Raw genomic sequence first — 18,891 nt, 5'->3', positions numbered from 1 at the left:
ACTAAGGACCAAAGCCACATGCGCCCACGAGGTTGGGAAGAGGGTTGACTAATGGATCTTCAAAGCCTAATTCAGTATCTTTGAAAAGAGTGAGTGTTTAGGGCTTGTATGAGTAGCAACATGCTTATCAGAAAATGGTGTAGATGGACTATTTATAGGGAGGTGGCCAACCATAGTAGGTTTTTACCCTACATGTGGCGGCTTCCCATTGATCAAGGTCTGTCATCCGTAGGATGAATGAGGAAAAAATTATCCCTAAGTATTAAATAGGAGATAATATCTTAGAATTATCATATAATTATCCTAGATTGATTATGATGAGGATTCCTTACTTGTTTGAGTTGTTCTTCAATTATGAATATTTTAAAGATAGAATTTGGTAATTAATTCTATTTTTAATGCTTTTGACTTTCCAAACCATGAGCAAGGAAGCTTGGAGATATTGTAGTTAGCTACTCAATCCTCTAGAAATGTTGAACTGCGCGTGGGAATACTTGTGGGTCTGCCTATTTAATGAGGGTGACTTGTTCTAAATTTTTTGGATTATTTTTTGCTCCACAACTACATCAAATAACTTTGTAAATATGCCAATCATATATGACCAATATTGACATCGTTCTGGCCGTGCAAGTCGCTTTGAACCCGCTCGTACCGTGTATTTATTTTTATGATTCAGCCGTGCACTTTTAACAAGACTGCACCTAGAGGCCCCTCAGGAAGCAAAACTCACTCATTGGAAATGTTATCTTAACTCTATTCACTGAAGCGATTTAATGCTACGGTCTATTAGTATTTCCCTTTCACTTGTAAGTGAGAGGTCTTAAGTTTGGTTCTTGCCAATGGTGAATTTGAACCACATTATTGTTAATTCATTATGAGCCTAAGCTCGACCATTCTCCTTAACGTAGATAATACATTTTGTTCAAAAAAAAAAAAAAAGGAACTCTGTTCACTGAATAAAAGGGCAAGATGGGGTCTTATCCAAATTTATGGCCAAGATGTTCCCTAATCAGGTCCCATCGTATCCACTCTTCTTTCCCTCTCATGAAAAGAGTCGTTAGCAGTCATTCAGCTCTCAAACCTCCAGACCAAGAACAGATAGAGTTACAAAAATCAAATTAAGATAAATAAAAATGGCGGTTTCTTCTCTAATCCTTACAACTCCAAAGCCCATAGCCCAAATTCAACGCCCTAATCCTCCTCCTACAACCTCACTCTCCTCCTCCAAACCCACTTCCACTTGTACTTGTTCATCTTCTTCATTCTCAGCAACTGCAAACAATGAAAACAAATCTTCCTGGAAATTTTCAAATATTTTGAGCAAGAAGTCCGTAATGGATGTGGGCATGGGGCTGTTAGCAACTTCAATTATGGCATTGTCTCCTTTGGAAGCTGACGCCACGAGAATTGAGTACTACGCCACCGTGGGGGAGCCTCTCTGCGACTTGAACTTTGTTCGTTCTGGGCTTGGTTTCTGTGATGTTTCAGTTGGCCCCGGCGTCGAAGCTCCTCGCGGTGAGCTCATCAATGTGAGTTCCCAGTTTCTGCTGTCTTCAGCACTATGTTATGTCTTTTATTTCAACAAAAGAGAAAGCATACAAAATTTTTGGTTTTTCTGTTTATTTTTTATTGTTGCGTACTTTCGAATTACAAGTTTTGCTTCTTGTTAATGGATTTCAAATACAATATGATCACGAATTGCACCCAAGTTCGAATCCCCTTTTCCTTAGTGCTTAGGATAATGTAGAATATCGTCTTGTGAAACACATGCACATATATGTGATTAAAACATTGGGAAACATAGAAGTGAAGTTGGTTGCTTCAATATAGTGACCATTGATGTACCTTTGGTTTTGGGCCAATGGCTTACCAAATTAATGGTCTAGTGTGAATCGACCCAAAACAGATCAGGTACGCTCTGTTTGGAGCAGAATTTACTTCCAAGCATTAGATTATACTCGCATTTCTTCCCACTTGTGAAGAAGTTGAAACGAAACTTATTCTCCCCAGCCAAATTTGTAATGAAGTTATTCTCACCTGCCAGGGAAAAATTCTCTCCACATTACTTGGCAGACACAGGTATTCCAACTCACTTGCACCAAAATACCAAATATACAAGCAGCATCAGTTTTGGTCTATTCAACTAGTTTTGTGATACCGTGTCTGTCAATTAAATGACTGATTCCAAAAACTCAAAATTGTTCAGACAGAAATTTGACGATTGTAATAAGGCTCAACGTCAAATGCTCGCCAACTTTCTCCCTTGTGTGTAGGTCACTAGGGCTGCAAGAACTAAACAGAACTTGGCAGCACACATTTAGGAAATGGATGACCAAAATTGGCATACCAAGATTTCGATGATTGAATGAATTGATAAACAACCTTATCTCGGTACCGAGTCATTTCTCCTTTTAGAGAAGTGAAGTTATTAGCAGATATGTCTATCAAACACAACTTAATAGTCTGTTTTAACAAACACAGATTCACTACACTGCAAGATTCGCTGATGGGACAGTCTTTGACAGTAGCTACAAACGAGGCAGACCTCTGACTTTGCGTATTGGTGTTGGCAAGGTATGAAAATTTTATAGTATCAATTAGATGAGAACATTATCTCTTTTATTTCCTATATGATGACCTTAATTATGCGTGAAGCTTTTAAATCGAGAATCATACTGCGTAATGAGCATAAAAGCCACAAGAACTAGTGAAAATTCTGTCCAGATAGTCATCTTACACTTAATTTCTGCATATGGTTTCTATGAATTGCCGATTCTCTGTTCTGAGGCTGTTCCTCTTTTACGTACTTAGATGCATTTTAATCATTCTCTGAAGTCTTAACTAAAGGTGTATTCGATTTTTTCTTTGTTATCATTCTCCCATTGTTGGAATAAACTAATTATTAAGGTTTGCAATGTTTCCGGCCACAATCAACATCAGATAAAAAGAATTTTTCCGGCCACAATCAAACTGATCATGAATGATATTATCAATAGCTGATAAAGGTTTCTTGATGCCTCCATCAATATTGTAGCCTCGTCGAAGAAAACTCGGCATGACCTTTTGTAATATCAAAGTAAAAACAATAATTCGCTAGCTTGGATGTTCACTCATTTTCTCCAGTTTAAAGCAGCATCAGAATCAAACGAAACATTTTCTTTTCAGATATCTCTAAATTAAGGTTCTAAAAGATGCTAGGCGCTAGTCGGGAGCAGGTTGAAGCCTATCCCCTAGGCGGCTAGGTGGGACCTAGGAAGATTCAAGTAAATTTATTATATATTTGTATAAATAAGTGTCATTTATGCTTAAAAAACAACACACATAATTATATTGGGATACCTAAATTGCAAAATAAAATGATGTATAAATTATAAAGTATTAGAACATATTGAAAACATGGGAAATAAACATATAATGAGTGTTAATCCAAGTATTCAAAAGTCTCTTATGTGGATGCAAATTTCAGCATTGTTCTTCTTGGATGAAAATGCACCTGTAAAACAATTAACACCTTAGACAAAGGCCAAGAGCTTCACGCACCCACGATGAATGGAGGGGTTTTGGCCAAAGAACCTCCAATGCCAAAGTTAGAATTTGAGGGAAAAGTGTTTAGAGAAATTGGGAGAATTTTGCAAGAGAGTTCGAATTACGTTTTTGGGAGAAATGGAAGCTATTTATAGGGGTGTGGCCGGCCCCTATTTGGAGAAAAGGGGTCTGGCCACTTATGGTGATTTTTTGGTGTAATTGTAAGGTATTATGTCAAAATAATATCTTGCAATCAATTAGGAAATTAATTAGAAAATTAATTAGGAAATTAATCAATTAATTTAGGTAATTAATCCTATTTTGAATGAATAATTGAACGTTACCTTGTAGGGAGGATTTGATGAGGATGGATGAAATAAGATTTGAATAAATACTTATTTTATTGATTGAGTTATGATTGTCCGTTGTTTGCGTGTAAGAGTTCTGGTGTGCCTCAAGGGTAATTTTGTTATTTTTACCAAAGAATCCACGTGTCGCCTCCATATTTGTCTCAATTATTTTGCGCTCCACATCTCACATTTTATTGAAAAACTAAGATGCAAAACAAACGTTATCGCTTTTTTGTCTAAGTGAGAGTCGAGACCTAAGCAGGTGCCTAGGCGGATGCCTAAGCATGTCTAGGCGCACTATCTTAATTTTCAAATACCTAGGGACAAATTGAAACGTGCCCAGATGCCTAACATCTAGGTGGCACCAGACGGAGATTTTTAGAACAGTGCTCTAAATTGATAAAGTCATACAGTGGAGAGACTGGAGAGAGTTTTCATGAAAAGCTCAGTAAAGTGGTTGATTTCTTGGTGTTTTCCAATTTCCACATGGATGCGTTGCAACGGGTTTCAAAACACTTCAGAATTTTATCACATATTTCACCTCTTGTATTAATCAGCATTGTACTTTACTATGGCAATATCCATATATTAATTGTATTTATTATTCATTAGTTTTTCAAGCTCATCATGGTGGGTTTGAATATACAGGAGAGGAAGAGTCTTGCTTAGCTTCTTGTTTAAGGTTTTCATCCTAAATTATTAGCAATAATACTAAATGGAGAATTAACCCCTGATTCCAAGTCCAAAAATTAAGAATTAAATAAAATAAACTAATTCTAAGCTTCTCCCGTTAAATAAAAACAATTTTCGTGTTGCATTTGTCAAAATCTAAGCAGCCAAAGGCTCTAAGAAACCAGAGTAGAATAAAGAAACTAAACGAAGTACATCAAATTGTGGACCTGAGATATGCTTAGTTTTCCTTCTCTTTTGATTCTCTCGGAGTAGTGTCCGCCTCCTTACCTTCATTTATTCATGCCCATTTACCCTTATCTTATATTCTGGTGTCCAGGTTATTAGGGGACTGGATCAAGGTATTTTAGGGGGTGAGGGTGTGCCTCCAATGCAAATAGGTAAGACGATAGAGCTGGTTATGTTTCTATTTGTTTCTTGCCATTTGTGAAAGAAAAAAATAAGAAGAAACCAAATTTTAACCCATCAAATATCACACAGGGGGAAAGCGGAAGCTTCAAATTCCTTCACATTTAGCATATGGGCCAGAACCTGCAGGATGCTTCTCAGGTGAGTTTCTTTTATATTTGAAAATATTATGATTCTTTAGTCTTCCATGATTATCGTATACGACTATGTTGGTTGATTATGGTATACGCTGTCATTTCATTATTTGTAGCAAGCTGTTAGTTTGAGTAATTAGAGTTGTTAGTGATCAAGGGCTGAGATTAGATCAATTTGTAGTAGGCTCAAATGTGAGCAAGTGTCAAGATCTCATAGGGTCTTGTAACGAATGGTTGGATGAGCTCATAGGCTCTCCTAGATTCTCTCCCTCTCTAACGGTTATGTAAATGCTGATGTGATGAAATGAGCACACACAGAAGAGCACTCTAGCTCTCTCTGAAATTTTGAGCACTCTCTCTCTCTAAATCTTCTTTCTCTCTGTGCTAAATTGTTGCAAATACACCATCAAATAGTTTAGATTCTAACATGGTATCAAGAGCCTAGGTTCAATTTCGGACTGGGCGTTGATTTCTGTGAAATTGTGCGAAAGAATCCAACGAGAAAACTCTCAATTTCCTTCCGATTCAAGCTGAAATGGCTGGGTCTGGAAGCAGCGATTTACGAGCTCCCGTTTTTTATGGAACGGAGTTCGAGTTCTAGAAGGTGAGAATGGTCACCATTTTCAAATCGTATGGGATTTGGAAAGTGGTAGACAAGGGGATTACTATTCCAGAATCGAAGAAGAAGGGAGAAAAGGAAAAAACAAAGAAGGAGGATGGCAAGGAAGAATCATCCTAGTTGGACAACGTTGAAGGAGATGATGATGAGCTCAGTGCACTCGTGGAGGATCAACCAATGAAGGATGCTAAAGCATTGGAATCATTTAGAGTGTAGTCTCTAAAGAGATCTTCCCTCGGATTGTGAACCAAGAGACATCCAAGGGTGCGTGGGATCTACTCCAAGGGTGAGTAAACATGGGGATGATGCTGCAAGCTAAGAGCATGCTTTTTCACACAGGGAAATCATAGTAAGGGAAAGAAGAATTGGAAGTCTAAGCCTAAGAAATGGGAAAACAATACTCACCAGCCTGAGAGACAGGGTGAGATCACTGAGGGTGTTAAACAAACGTGCAAAATCTGTAGTGAAGGATTGTGTTGGTTTAAGGGAAAACTTAAATGCCATAATCGCAACAGATTTGGACATGTAGTGAAGGATTGTCATTAGCCTAAGAAAACATATGCTGCAAACTATTTGAACCATGTTCAGGACAATGCAATGATGTTCTATGCTTGCCATAAGGCCTCTGTGCAAGAAAATAGTGGTGTTTGGTGTCTGGACAGTGTTTGTAGTAACCCCATGACTAGTACTGAATCATTGCTTATCAACATTGACAGGAGTATAAGGTGTAATGTGAAAATGGGCATAGGGGACTTGGTTGATTCAATTGGGAAAGGGACACTGGTAGTGGAGACTAAGAGAGGAACTAGGTATATACCAGAAGTCATGATTGTACCTGGTTTAAATGAGAACCTTCTCCGTGTAGGCCAAATGGTAGAACATAGGTAATGGCTAGTATTTGGTGATTTCATGGCTTGCATATTTGGTGACAGGGAACTACAAGACCATGTTGTTATTGTGCAAATGAAGGGAAATATATGTTTCCCTCTAATGTTTGAATCTATGGATCACATTGTAGCAAATAGTGCAACTATTGAAAGATATACATGGAAATGGCTCAGAAGATTTGGGCATCTGAACTATGATAGTTTGAGAATGATGCAAGAAAGGTGCATGGTGTTTGGTCTGCCTCACCTACAAGAGCACAATCAGGTGTGTGAAGGGTGTGCCACTGGAAAGGCTCATAAAGAGGCCTTCAAAAAAGAACAGAGATGGAGGGCAACATTTCCACTAGAACTTGTACACACATATGTGTATGGACCCATGAGTAAGATTTTTGGTGGCAGTAGATACTTTCTTACCTTCATCAATGACAAGTCAAGAATGTGATGGGTCTATTTCTTGAAGTATAAGTCTGAGGTATTCAGAATTTTTAAAATGTTCAAGGCTATGGTTGAACTACAAACTGGTCACAAGTTAAAAAAGCTCAGAAGTCATAGGGGAAGAAAGTATACATCTTTGGAATTTGAGAAGTTTTGTGAAGATGTTGGTATTGAAAAGCAATTCACTGTTGCTTATTCTCCCCAGAAAAATGGCATTGTTAAGAGGAAGAATCGTACCATTGTAGAGATGGCAAGAACCATGCTCTATAAAAAGAAGCTACCACTCAAGTTCTGGGGTGAGGCAGTTCACACTGTTGTCTACCTACTTAATAGGTGTCCTACAAAAGCATTGGAAAACAAGACTCCCTTTGAAGAGTTTTGTGGTAGAAAACTAGGAGTAAAGCACTTGAGAATTTTTGGTTTTGTGTGCTACACTCATGTTCCAACTCAGTTAAGGCAAAATTGGATGAAACTGGACAAAAAGGTGTATTTGTTGGATATAGGACAAAAGAGATGGGCTATAGAGTGTATGATCTAAAAAGCAACAAGATCATTGTTTCCACAAGTGTCATTTTTTATGAAGATGCGGTGCTCAATTGGGAGAATATGGAGATAGTGCATATCCCTTTGCCCTATTCAGATGTTGATGAAGGTGTAAGCATAACTGAGATTGAAAATGGTGTATATGAGGAATCTAATATTGATTCTTCTAAGTCGAATGATTTAACCACAGGTGAAGAGTGTATTACTGGTGTACACAGTAATGTTTCTAATGCTATGAATGTGGAGAGTGAGATCCAACTCCCAGTAACTTATGACAATACACCAATGAAATGGAGAAACTTGAGTGAAGTGTTTGCTTAGTGTATACTCAGTGTCATTGACCGTGAGAACTACAATGAAGCCTCTCAAGATGAAGCTTAGAAGAAAGCAATGAATGATGAGATCACTATGATTGAGAAGAATGGTACTTGGAAATTGGTTAATAAGCCAAGTAATAAACCAATTGTTTGAGTAAAGTGGATTTTCAAAACCAAGCTGAATCTAGATGGCGCTATACAAAAACACATGGCAAGATTAGTTGCCAAAGGGTACACTCAAAAGCTTGAGATTGATTTTAATGAGACTTTTGCACCTGTGGCTAGATTAGACACTACGAGTACTCTCATTGCTTTGGCAGCATAGAATGGGTGGAAATTGTTCCAGTTAGATGTGAAGTCTACTTTTCTGAAAGGGATCCTTGAAGAAGAAGTGTATATCGATCAACCAGATGGGTATCTTGTCAAAGGAGAATAACACAAGGTATACAAGCTAAAGAAAGCCTTGTATGGACTGAAGCAAGCTCCCAGAGCTTGGTATAACAACATTGACACCTACTTGGTGCAGTGTGGGTTTACAAAAAGTCCAAGTGAATCTACTTTATATGTGAAGCATAAGGAAGGACATGGAACTTTAATTGTTTCAATATATGTGGATGACATTGTCTACACGAGAAGTTGTTCACAAATGATTGAAGATTTCAAATGTGACATGATGAGAGTGAATCTACTATATATGTGAAGCATAAGGAAGGACTGTAGACATCGAAACTTTAATTGTTTCAATATATGTGGATGACACTGTCTACATGAGAAGTTGTTCACAGATGATTGAAGATTTCAAATGTGACATGATGAGTAAGTATGAGATGACAGACTTAGGACTGTTGCATCATTTTTGGGAATTAGAGTTATTCAACAAGAAGGGAGCATATTCATTCATCAAAAGAAATATGCATTGAGTTTGATTGACAAGTTTGGATTGAAGAATTGCAAATCTGTCTCAATCCCTCTACCCCCTACTGATAAGCTAAGGAAATATGATGGGAGTGAGGTTGCAGATGAGGAATTGTATAGAAGAATTGTTGGCAACCTTCTGTATTTGGACAACAAGGCCTGATATCATGTACTCAGCCTGTGTACTTGCCAGATGCATGCATTGTCCTTTCACCAAGCATCTTGGCACTGCCAAGAGGATCCTGAGATATGTGCAAGGAATTATGGATTATGGAATCAAGTATAAGAAAGGAAATGCATCCTTGCTTATAGGTTTCTGTGACAATGACTGGAGTGGGGATGAAAATGACATGAAATCCACATTAGGCTATGCTTTTAGCTTTGGTAGTGGTGCTTTCTCTTGGGCCTCTATATAGCAACAAAGTGTTGCACTCTCAACTGCAAAAGCCAATTATATGAGTGCCTCTGAAGCTACTACTCAAGCCATATGGCTGAGATTTGTGTTGCATGATTTTGGTGAAGAACTGATTGAACCAACCCTCTTGATGAGTGAGGAGCAATTGGCAGACATCTTCACCAAAGCTTTGGCAAAAGACAGATTATGTGCTTTGAGGGACAAGCTTGGAGTAATTTCAGTCAAGACGTTAGAAGGGAGTGTTGGTTGATTAAGGTTTAAACTGTCATTTCATTATTTGTAGCAAGATATTAGTTTGAGTAATTAGAGTTGTTAGTGATCAAGGGCTAAGATTAGATCAATTTGTAGTAGGCTCAGCAAGTGTCAAGATCTCACAGGGTCTTGTAATGAATGGTTGGATGAGCCCATAGGCTCTCCTAGATTCTCTCCCTCTCTAACGGTTATGTAAATGCTAATGTAATGAAATGAGCACACGCAGAAGATCATTCTAGCTCTCTCTGAAATTCTGAGCACTCTCTCTCTCTCTCTCTCTCTCTCTCTCTCTCTCTCTAAATCTTCTTTCTCTCTGTGCTAAATTACTGCGAATACACCATCAAATAGTTTAGATTCTAACAGACTCTTGTTGTCAACCAAAATCATCATCAGAAACTTGAAACTTTCTATGATCTTACAAAAGACATCATTGAATCATTATCATCCTCACTATCTGTGTACATGTAGAAATACTAGGTATATACGATCAGTTAACTTTGCGGTACAAAACTCTTGTCGATATCGGCTACCATAATTTCTTAGAAAAGTAAAAACTGGATGTCAAGTACAGTTACTTATATCGATGGTATAATGATGATGTATGCTACAGTTTCTCGAAATCTGAGGCTTGCTAATTTATTCCTAGAGCTTAAGGTGAAAAACTAAAATAATTTAAACATACAGTCAGTCGTTTTGAGTCTTGGAAACTATCAGAAACTAATATATGTATATCTTTTATAGGTGACTGCAATATACCTGGAAATGCTACTCTTGTCTACGATATTAATTTTGTTGGTATCTACTCGGGAAATAGAGCATTGCCAGGCAAATAGATAGAACACGCCCTTAGATCCTTGCATCTCCCGACTTCCTGATACTAAGCTTCCATTGTTAAATACAAGCTGAGGCAGGAATTCAAAGTCATACATATAATGGTGCGCCTTCTTTTTCTACGCTTGGCTTGCTAAATGGAGATGTATCGATCCCATCCGTGTTGGTATCGCCCCACCTAAGCATTCTACCTTACATTTTATGTATATAGATTTACCTTTGTGGAACATGGGACGATTCATATTAATAAACATGCTTATCTTATGTGATCGAAACACTTGGAAAGAATGGCTTGTACCTAATTTGTGTACAACTATAAAAGTAGGTTTTATAAAAGATGCTCAGCCAAATCTTTTGGATTGGTTTGCTACGTAGAGATATGTTGCTGCTGAGACCATAGCTTTTGTCTTGAATATCTAAATTTGATTAGGGTTTTAAGTCCGAAAGTTTGGAGAAGGACCTCACTGCTTAGCTTAGCTGCTCTCTCATTGCTGAAACTGTTCTGGTCACTTTTATTAAGGAGGCAAAAGCACGTGCCAACTCTAGGTTGAAAGTTGAAATGCATGACATAATGTGATTGTGAGTACCGCCATAGTTTAGGATTTAGGAGAATGATTTCAGCACTCCGCTTTTGGCCTCTTGCACACCTTTCTTTTTTCTTTTTTCTGTTTAGCAATTGGGTCGAATGAATGATAAGTGAATCAACGGACATAACTAAATAGAGAAGTGCAGAAGATCAAAAGGGTGTGTGGGGAAATGACTTCCCCTATAACAATCGGGTTGTTTTTCATTTCCGGTTGGTAAATATGTACATGAAATAGCAATAGAGCAATGTGCTTGACAGCCAACACTACTACAAAAAACACTTTGTGCAACAAAATTTTGGTTGTGCATGGTTCGTTGCGCAAAGCTCGTGAAGATAGGGTTTGCGCGACAAAAATTAATCTTGGTCGCGCGAACGAAAATATTTTTTTTTTAATTTTTTTCATTAAAATAAATTAATTTAATATTTTACGCAACAAAATATTTTGTCGTGCAAGGTTTTTGATTTTTTGTTTTATTATTTCTCTTATATTAACTATTTGCGCAGCAAAATAGTGGCAGGGGATATGTTTCGATAGCATCCTAATCCTCAACTTTAGCCGTCAAAGACTCGACAACTCCTTAAAAAAAAAAAAAACAAAAAAACAAATATGGTCAAATAACAAAAAAATAACATAAAATAATACCAAAAAATTGGCATAATCTCCCCTAAAATTGGTATACGCCAAACCCGACCCAAACTCCACTCCTCACCCTATACTCGACCTCAAACCCCCCACCAAAATCAAAACTAACTCCAAAAACACATATTAATGAAAAAAAAATTAAAATTTGGGGAGAATATACCTTTTGGCAAGATTGAGAGTGAGAGAATGAGAGGGAGGAGTGTGTGTGAGAGAATTAGAGGAGATAGTGAGAGAGAGATGAGAGAGTGAGTGAGAGTGAGAGATAGTGAAGAGAGAGAAGAGAGAAGAGAGATTAAGTGAGAGGAGTGAGTGTGAGAGAGAGGGTCGGATTTGGGGAGAGGGAAAGAGAGAGGAGAGGCAAGAGCAGAGAAAGACATTGAGAAAATGGTGGAGGAGTTATTTTGGTTTTAAAAACAATATCACTTTGCATAACGAAGCATACGAGTTTGTGCAATGAAATATTGGTCACGCAAAGTCTCAAAAAAAATTTAAAAAAAAAATTCCCGCGTCCCATTTTTTGTGCCTGCCCAAAATTTTAGAGATTTTCGCGACAAAGTGTTGGTCACGCAAAGTTATGCGTGACGAAATATTGGTTGCACAAAATCTTAAAAAAATATTTAAAAATTCCCGTGTCCCATTTTTGGCTCCCATCCAAATTTAAGGATTTTGTGTGACGAAATATTGGTCATGCAAAGTCTTAAAAAAAAAATTTTAATTTGTTGCATCCCATTTTTGGTGCCCGCCCAAATTTTTAGAGTTTTGCGTGAGGCGCGACGAAAAATTGGTCATACAAAGTCTTAAAAAGAATTTTTTTTTAAATTCCTGCATCCCATCTTTGGCTCCCGTCCAAATTTAAGGATTTTGCATGACGAAATATTGGTTCATCGTGCAAAATTAAATTTTTTTTATAAAAAATAAAAAGAAAATAATTTTATTTTACAGTTTAAAATATAAATAAATTAAAATAAATAAGGTTGAGGCGACCAAATGTGTATTGGTCGCGCAAAGAAAACAATAAAAAAATAAAGAAATAATTTAGTTTAACAATATAAAATATAAAAATAAAATATAAAAATAAGTAAATAAGGGTTAAGCGACCAAATATTGATATTCATCACGCAAAGGTTTTTAAAAAAAAATAAAAACTTATGAAAATAATTATATTTTAAAATTTATAATATAAAATTAAATAAAAAAACAAAATTAAATTGGTTTGCGCGATGCATGTATACATTATGACGCCGTGCTATTGGTTTTGTACAACGGCCCCATTGTGGCATCACACAAGTTATATTTTTTTAAAAAAAAAAAAATTATTATAAAGTTTACTGAAAATGTGATTTTGATGGGATATGCATTCTACAAAACTAGTTTCAACGATCCAACCGTCAAACTTGTTTGTATATACTTCAAGATCGCATATGCCAAAAATCACGAAAAACAAACATTTAGAGATCAAGTAACGGGACAAAACTTCTCTACAGTTATAACGAAAAATCATGATTTAACTGTTATTTTAACTCCAATTTTGATACTTTTTTACAGCTACACTCATTGACCATATATGAATACAATGCCTGAATTCAAGCTTCAATTTAAAATATTTACACTAGTGGATACCACAAAATCTTATGTTATACTTAATGAAAGTATAAATAAACTGTAAGTGTTAGTGAATCTATTGTTTTGATGGGATATGCATTCTACGAAACTAGTTTCAATGATCCAACTGTCAAACTTGTTTTTATATACTTCAAGATCGCATACGCTAAAAAACACAAAAAACAAACATTCAAAGATAAAGTAACGGGACAAAACTTTTCAACGGTTATAAATGAAAATACATGATTTAACGGTTATTTTAACTCTGATTTTGATGATTTTTTACAGCTACACTCCTTGATCCTATATGAATACAATGAATTAATTCGATCGTCAATTTAAAATAACTACAATAATAACTTTATATTTATCCTCATCTGAACTACAATAATAACTATCGTTATCCTCACTACTCGCTATCCTCACTACTTAATAAATATATATACCATTCAAATAGTCTTTGCACAACGGTGAACAAAATTTCGCACAAAGGCCATTTGCGCGACACGGTTGGTCCGTAACGCAATTTTCTGTCACCAAATCAAGGTTTTTACTGTTTTTTTTTTCAAACATTTGTGCAACGCGGTTGGTCCGTCGCACAATTTTCTGGCGCCAAACCAAAACTTCATAATAAAAACTTATGAAAATAGCTATATTTTAAAACTTATAATATAAAATTAAATAAAAAAACAAAAATAAATTGGTTTAGGCGAAAAAATATTTGGATTACGTCACGCTAAGATTTAAAAAATAATAATTTTTTTATTTTATTTATTTTTGTTAAGACTTTGAGCAACGATGTGTGTTTCCTTGCACAAAGTGTTTTTTTTAGTAGTGCAAATAGCTTACTTGATTAATCAGTAGCTTACTTACTTTAGGAATATGCAATTCTCACTTCTCACTTTTTCTACTTTACCCTTCTATGCTATATACTGTGCGCGCTTTGTGCCTTTATACTCAAATTTAACTTTACATCTCTAACAAACTTCATTTTCGAGCTCATCTTTCTCCATCGTAATTTCTACTTGTATCGTTGGATAGGTTATTGAAGTGGTATAAACTAACATAAAAATTCAACTCTTTAAATTATGCAATCGTAGTACAAGTAAGTAGGGATCGTTCTATTCTGGGGATTAGAAGGGATGCTAACCAACACAAATTAAACTTAACAAACTGAAAACTAAGTTAAACTAACAATAAAACAATGACTGGGGGGATTTTGGATGAATTTAATTAAAACAAAAGCAAATGGAAGCAAGTAAATTAAGTTGTGAATGAAATATGGTTGAAAGAATAGTTAAAGGATTCTTCTCCACACATCATATGCATACAAATTGATTTCTAGTTATTCTTTCTATAAACCATGAATGACAATGCCCCAAATTAACTGTGTATAACACTAATTAACTCTCAGATTTTCCTAAGTTCATTGAATTGGACTCAGCAATGCAACCAAATTATTCTTCTCAAGTTCCCTAACTATGAAAAGCACTATGAAAAGCATGATACTCTTGCCAAGAATTTACCTAACTCAGTCATGACTAGTGACTTTTATTACTTACAAATATAAGTTCTTAACGATTAGGTGAAATTTCCTTATATTATAGTATCAAATCCCTGCATGCAGACTAAGTATGCATCCTTAATAAACATACAAGAATAAGTTTTCTATAAAACAGCACTAGTAGAAAAAACACTTTGCGTGACGTAGGTACCTTCGTCGTGCAAAGTCAAAAATCGTTGCCTAAGGGTTTGTGCAACGCAACCTTCGTCGCGCAAAAACCGTCGCGCCAAGACGGTGACAGTAGAGTTTGCGCGACGAAGATATAACCTACTTCGCGCAAAGACGCTTTGCGCGACGTATGTCCTACGTCGAGCAAGGCCACTTTGCGCGACACAGAACCTACGTCGAGCAAAGTGTCCTTGCGCGACGCATGGCCTACGTCGAGCAAAGAGTCTTTGCGCGACATAGGACCTATGTCGTGCAAAGTGGCCTTGCGCGAGGCAGCACGTAAGTCATGTAAAGTGTCCTTGCGCGACGCATGGTCTACGTCGAGCAAAGATCCTTTGCGCGACATAGGACCTACGTCATGCAAAGTGGCCTTGCGTGACGCAATACCTACGTCGAGCAAAGTGTCCTTGCGCGACGCATGGTCTACGTCGAGCAAAGATCCTTTGCGCGACACAGGACCTACGTCGTGCAAAGTGGCCTTGCGTGACGCAATACCTACGTCGAGCAAAGTGGCCTTGCGCGGCGCATGACGTACGTCGAGTAAAGGATCTTTGCGCAACTCAAGGCCTACGTCATGCAAAGTTGCCTTGCGCGACGCCACCAACGTCGCGCAAACCTCTTTTCTTTTTCTTTTTTTATGTTTTATTCAAAACTAATTTTTTTTAAAAAAAAAATTTTTGATAAATATATTACAATTAAATTGTAAAGAATAATTAATTAACCAAGCAAAAGTATTTAATTATAAAATATATAAAAATGTACATAGAAGATGTCCAAACAAAAAAGAAAAAACTACAAGTGAACTAGGTATAAAACATCAAGCTACTGAGTATCGGGAGGGTGAGGTGGCGCTGAGGTCGAAGGTGGATTAAGATGAGGTACTGGTAGCGAGACTTGTAGGCCAGCCGTCTGTATGGCTCGTACAAGGTCTCTCACCGTCTCAGCATAGGTCCTCACCTCCTCATTCTGGGCCCTCAGCTGCGCTTTCATCTGATCGTCCTGGGCCCTCATCTGCTCCCTCATCTGATCGCTTTGGGCCCTCATCTGCTCCCTTATCTGCTCGCCCTGGGCCCTCATCTGCTCCCTCATATGCTCTTCCTGCATCGCAAGCTTACCCCTTAAGGTTGTCACTTCCTCCATCAATGCATCAACCTCTGCTGTGTTCGATCTGGAAGAAGAGGCACCCATCTGACGAACTCGTGATTTCCCCATACCCCGAACAACTTGGCCATGACGACGACCAAGGTTCTGATCCAGGACTTCAGTCATGATCTGAAAACCTACATCCTCTGGTACCATGACCTCCTCGATCGAAGTCTCTGGGGGAAGCTACGATGCTGCTTCTTGGAGAACAGCAGTGCTCTTTTCCACCATAGTATCATGTAATAATGAAGAAAAAACATATAATGTTTAATAACAAAATATAAATAATATTTGAACAATTCATACATATGAGAATAATAATAATAATTACATATACTTACATAAAACTGCTCAGCGGTTTCATTACCAGGGCGAACGTAAACGTCCTTGAACATGTCGATCTCTGGGAACTTAGAACCCTCCTGAAGAAAAAAAAAACATTAAGAAAATTTTATTAATCAATAATAATAAATAAATTGTATAAAATTTCAAGGTTAATATAGTTTTACCTGACGTCGTTCCTCAAGCCTATACGAAAAGGGCTTCGAACCAGAATGGTGGAGAAGTATCTTTGACTCCCGAGCTTTCTGGCCAGCAACAGATTTCTTCTGTTAAACACACAATATACATGTTAGTGCGACTATTGAAATAAATTAATAAAAAAAGCTTTAAAGAATAACTAAAACAATAATAAATTATTATTAAAATATTATGTACATACCACAAAATTTGGGTCCGTAAAATGCTTACAGAGCCACTCCCAATCCTCAGGCCAGTCCTTCAACTCGCTTGGAACATGTAAGCGAGCAATCTCCAGATTATCCCATTTCTTAAAATAATTGTGAAAATTGTTCTTCCAATGTTTGTACCGGATTGATAAGGTCCTCTCTAAGTAGGCCATTGCCTCGAGGGATATGTCATCAAGATCATAAATGAACTACGAATATGAAAAATAATAAAATAATAGTAAGAAATTTAATAATATTAAAGATAATATATTTTGATTTTTAATATTTGTAAACAAAATTAAACAAAATGATAAAGGCTAAAAATTAATATACTAACCGACAACTCGTGTCGCACCAGTTCCTTTGTGTCCTCGGGAATTTCTGCCCAAGACTCCCACTGAAAAGGACAATTGTCTCGAATAACAACACCACAGCTACTAGCGATGAAGCTATGCTGCTGTGAGGTAGCCGCTCCACGATGTCGCAGGTCATACACAATCTTAATCTTGGAGGCGGTCTGACGTACGTTTTGTTTCTGCTTCAACATTCGACTAGGCCCCCTGGTGTTTTTTTAGCTGGCCAAAAATACTTAAATAGTGAAAACCTTAAGCTTAAATTTGTACAAAAAATTCGACACAACCTCCCCTAATAGTATAGCATTTTCCAAAATCTTAAAATAATAAAATAACAGTAATTCACAACTTGCAACACATTTTTACAATCGAACATATTTTCACCATCATAAAAATAATAATTTTAAAATGAAAAAAAAAATGCAACGTAGTGAGAATTAGAAAAAAGGTACCTGGCTGGGAGGCCTCACCCTCGACTCTGGATGCCGAGGAAGTGTGATTAGAAGGCTCTGGCTCGCGGTGGCGCCGATGAGGCCGCCGTGCACTGAGCGGCTGAACCGACACTGATGATGTCGATGAGACGGGCACCTGAGACGCCGTAGAAGTAGCCTCAGCAAGGGGTGTAGGCTCTTGAATCAATGGAGCACTCATGGGTGGAGCAGTAGATGCTGATAATGCGGGAGACGCATTGGTCACACTGCGACATCTATACACTTTTTAAACCATAAAAATATAACATTAGAAACTAATCCTTTCTTGCATTTGAAACTAATCACCACTTGGACTAATAAAAGTGAATACATTCTTGCGCCATGAAGTAAAGACACAAGAAAACCAAATGTACAGAAACACATGTTGGACTTCATCACTTTGAAGTTCAAGTATGAGAACTACATCAAGTCATCTAAATGGCGTTTAATCCAGAACTTATGAATGATATTATTCAACTCTCTTCATACTTAATCATGTCCTCCTTACACCTCCCCACTAGATAGAGAATGGAAAAACATGTGTTCAACCCCCCCCCCCCCAAAACCTAAAAGGAAAAAAAAAAAAAATCCTAATTCCACTAAACTTTTTCAAACAATTTATTCTCAATAATGTTCAAATTAATATAAATTACCTTATTTTCCCCAAATAAAAGTAGAAACCACATTACTTTCAATCTCAATGGCGTTTAATCAACTAAACTAACCTTATTTCCCCAAATGAAGGTAGAAAGCACCATTAGTTTCGATGAACACAATATACAACTATGCACATCAATGATTTCAGTTTAAATGTACAAACAGATATGAAGAGAAAACACACATGATAATTCGACATTTTAAAAGTTTCAAGCTTTTGCTTCTACGCAACATGGGTTAACCAACTTACAGAACACATAACACCATCAACAAGCCACAATCTTGTCACAACTACATAAATACATAACAACTTACACTTCTACGCAATATGTATATCATTACAGAACACATAACACTTCTACGCAATATATATATCATTACAAAACATTGGAGAAAATTTTGACCATGAGGCTTATTATGATATGGCTACGTTATTAGCCATATTTCCTTATAAATGTTATTGACTTTATAACTGGCTATATATAAAGGTGATGGCCAACAATCGTCTGCGTTGCAAAATGACAAGTGGTGTCATCTCCTCTGTTGATAGAGGAATACTATTTGGGTAGATGCGTAGCATGAAACATCTGGAGATCTCTTACTTTATCTTGGACTCTTCAAGAAAGAATTAGTCTTTATCGTGTGGTCATGGAGGA

General features: G+C 36.9%; 2 protein-coding genes across 4 annotated transcripts; one reads left to right on the top strand and one right to left on the bottom strand.

The window, feature by feature from the left end:
* The first annotated feature begins 994 nt into the window (after positions 1 to 994).
* LOC103959274 (photosynthetic NDH subunit of lumenal location 4, chloroplastic) lies at positions 995 to 10,386 on the top strand. Of its 2 annotated transcripts, XM_009371624.3 has the most exons (5): positions 1,001 to 1,529; positions 2,482 to 2,574; positions 4,885 to 4,945; positions 5,046 to 5,114; positions 10,232 to 10,386. In XM_009371624.3, exons 1-5 carry the CDS (start codon positions 1,134 to 1,136, stop codon positions 10,321 to 10,323), a joined length of 711 nt encoding a protein of 236 aa, XP_009369899.1. In that variant the 5' UTR covers positions 1,001 to 1,133; the 3' UTR covers positions 10,324 to 10,386. The 2 variants fall into 2 exon arrangements, with proteins under 2 accessions (XP_048437886.1, XP_009369899.1); XM_048581929.1 differs by lacking the exon at positions 2,482 to 2,574 and having other exon boundaries at positions 995 to 1,529.
* Positions 10,387 to 15,601: 5,215 nt separating this feature from the next.
* LOC103959299 lies at positions 15,602 to 18,655 on the bottom strand. Of its 2 annotated transcripts, none has more exons than XM_048582118.1 (4): positions 17,093 to 18,655; positions 16,537 to 16,635; positions 16,371 to 16,449; positions 15,602 to 16,266 (listed from the first exon to the last, which is right to left on the bottom strand). In XM_048582118.1, exons 1-4 carry the CDS (start codon positions 17,300 to 17,302, stop codon positions 16,214 to 16,216), a joined length of 441 nt encoding a protein of 146 aa, XP_048438075.1. In that variant the 5' UTR covers positions 17,303 to 18,655; the 3' UTR covers positions 15,602 to 16,213. The 2 variants fall into 2 exon arrangements, with proteins under 2 accessions (XP_048438075.1, XP_048438076.1); XM_048582119.1 differs by having other exon boundaries at positions 16,537 to 16,614.
* Positions 18,656 to 18,891: the final 236 nt, after the last annotated feature.

The sequence above is a fragment of a genome, unplaced genomic scaffold (genome assembly GCF_019419815.1).
Source record: "Pyrus x bretschneideri cultivar Hongxiangsu unplaced genomic scaffold, Pyrus_bretschneideri_v1 Contig18, whole genome shotgun sequence".
Lineage (NCBI taxonomy): Eukaryota > Viridiplantae > Streptophyta > Magnoliopsida > Rosales > Rosaceae > Pyrus > Pyrus x bretschneideri.
The sequence above is the reverse complement of the archived record's forward strand: the minus strand, read 5'-3'. Positions and strand labels throughout refer to the sequence as shown.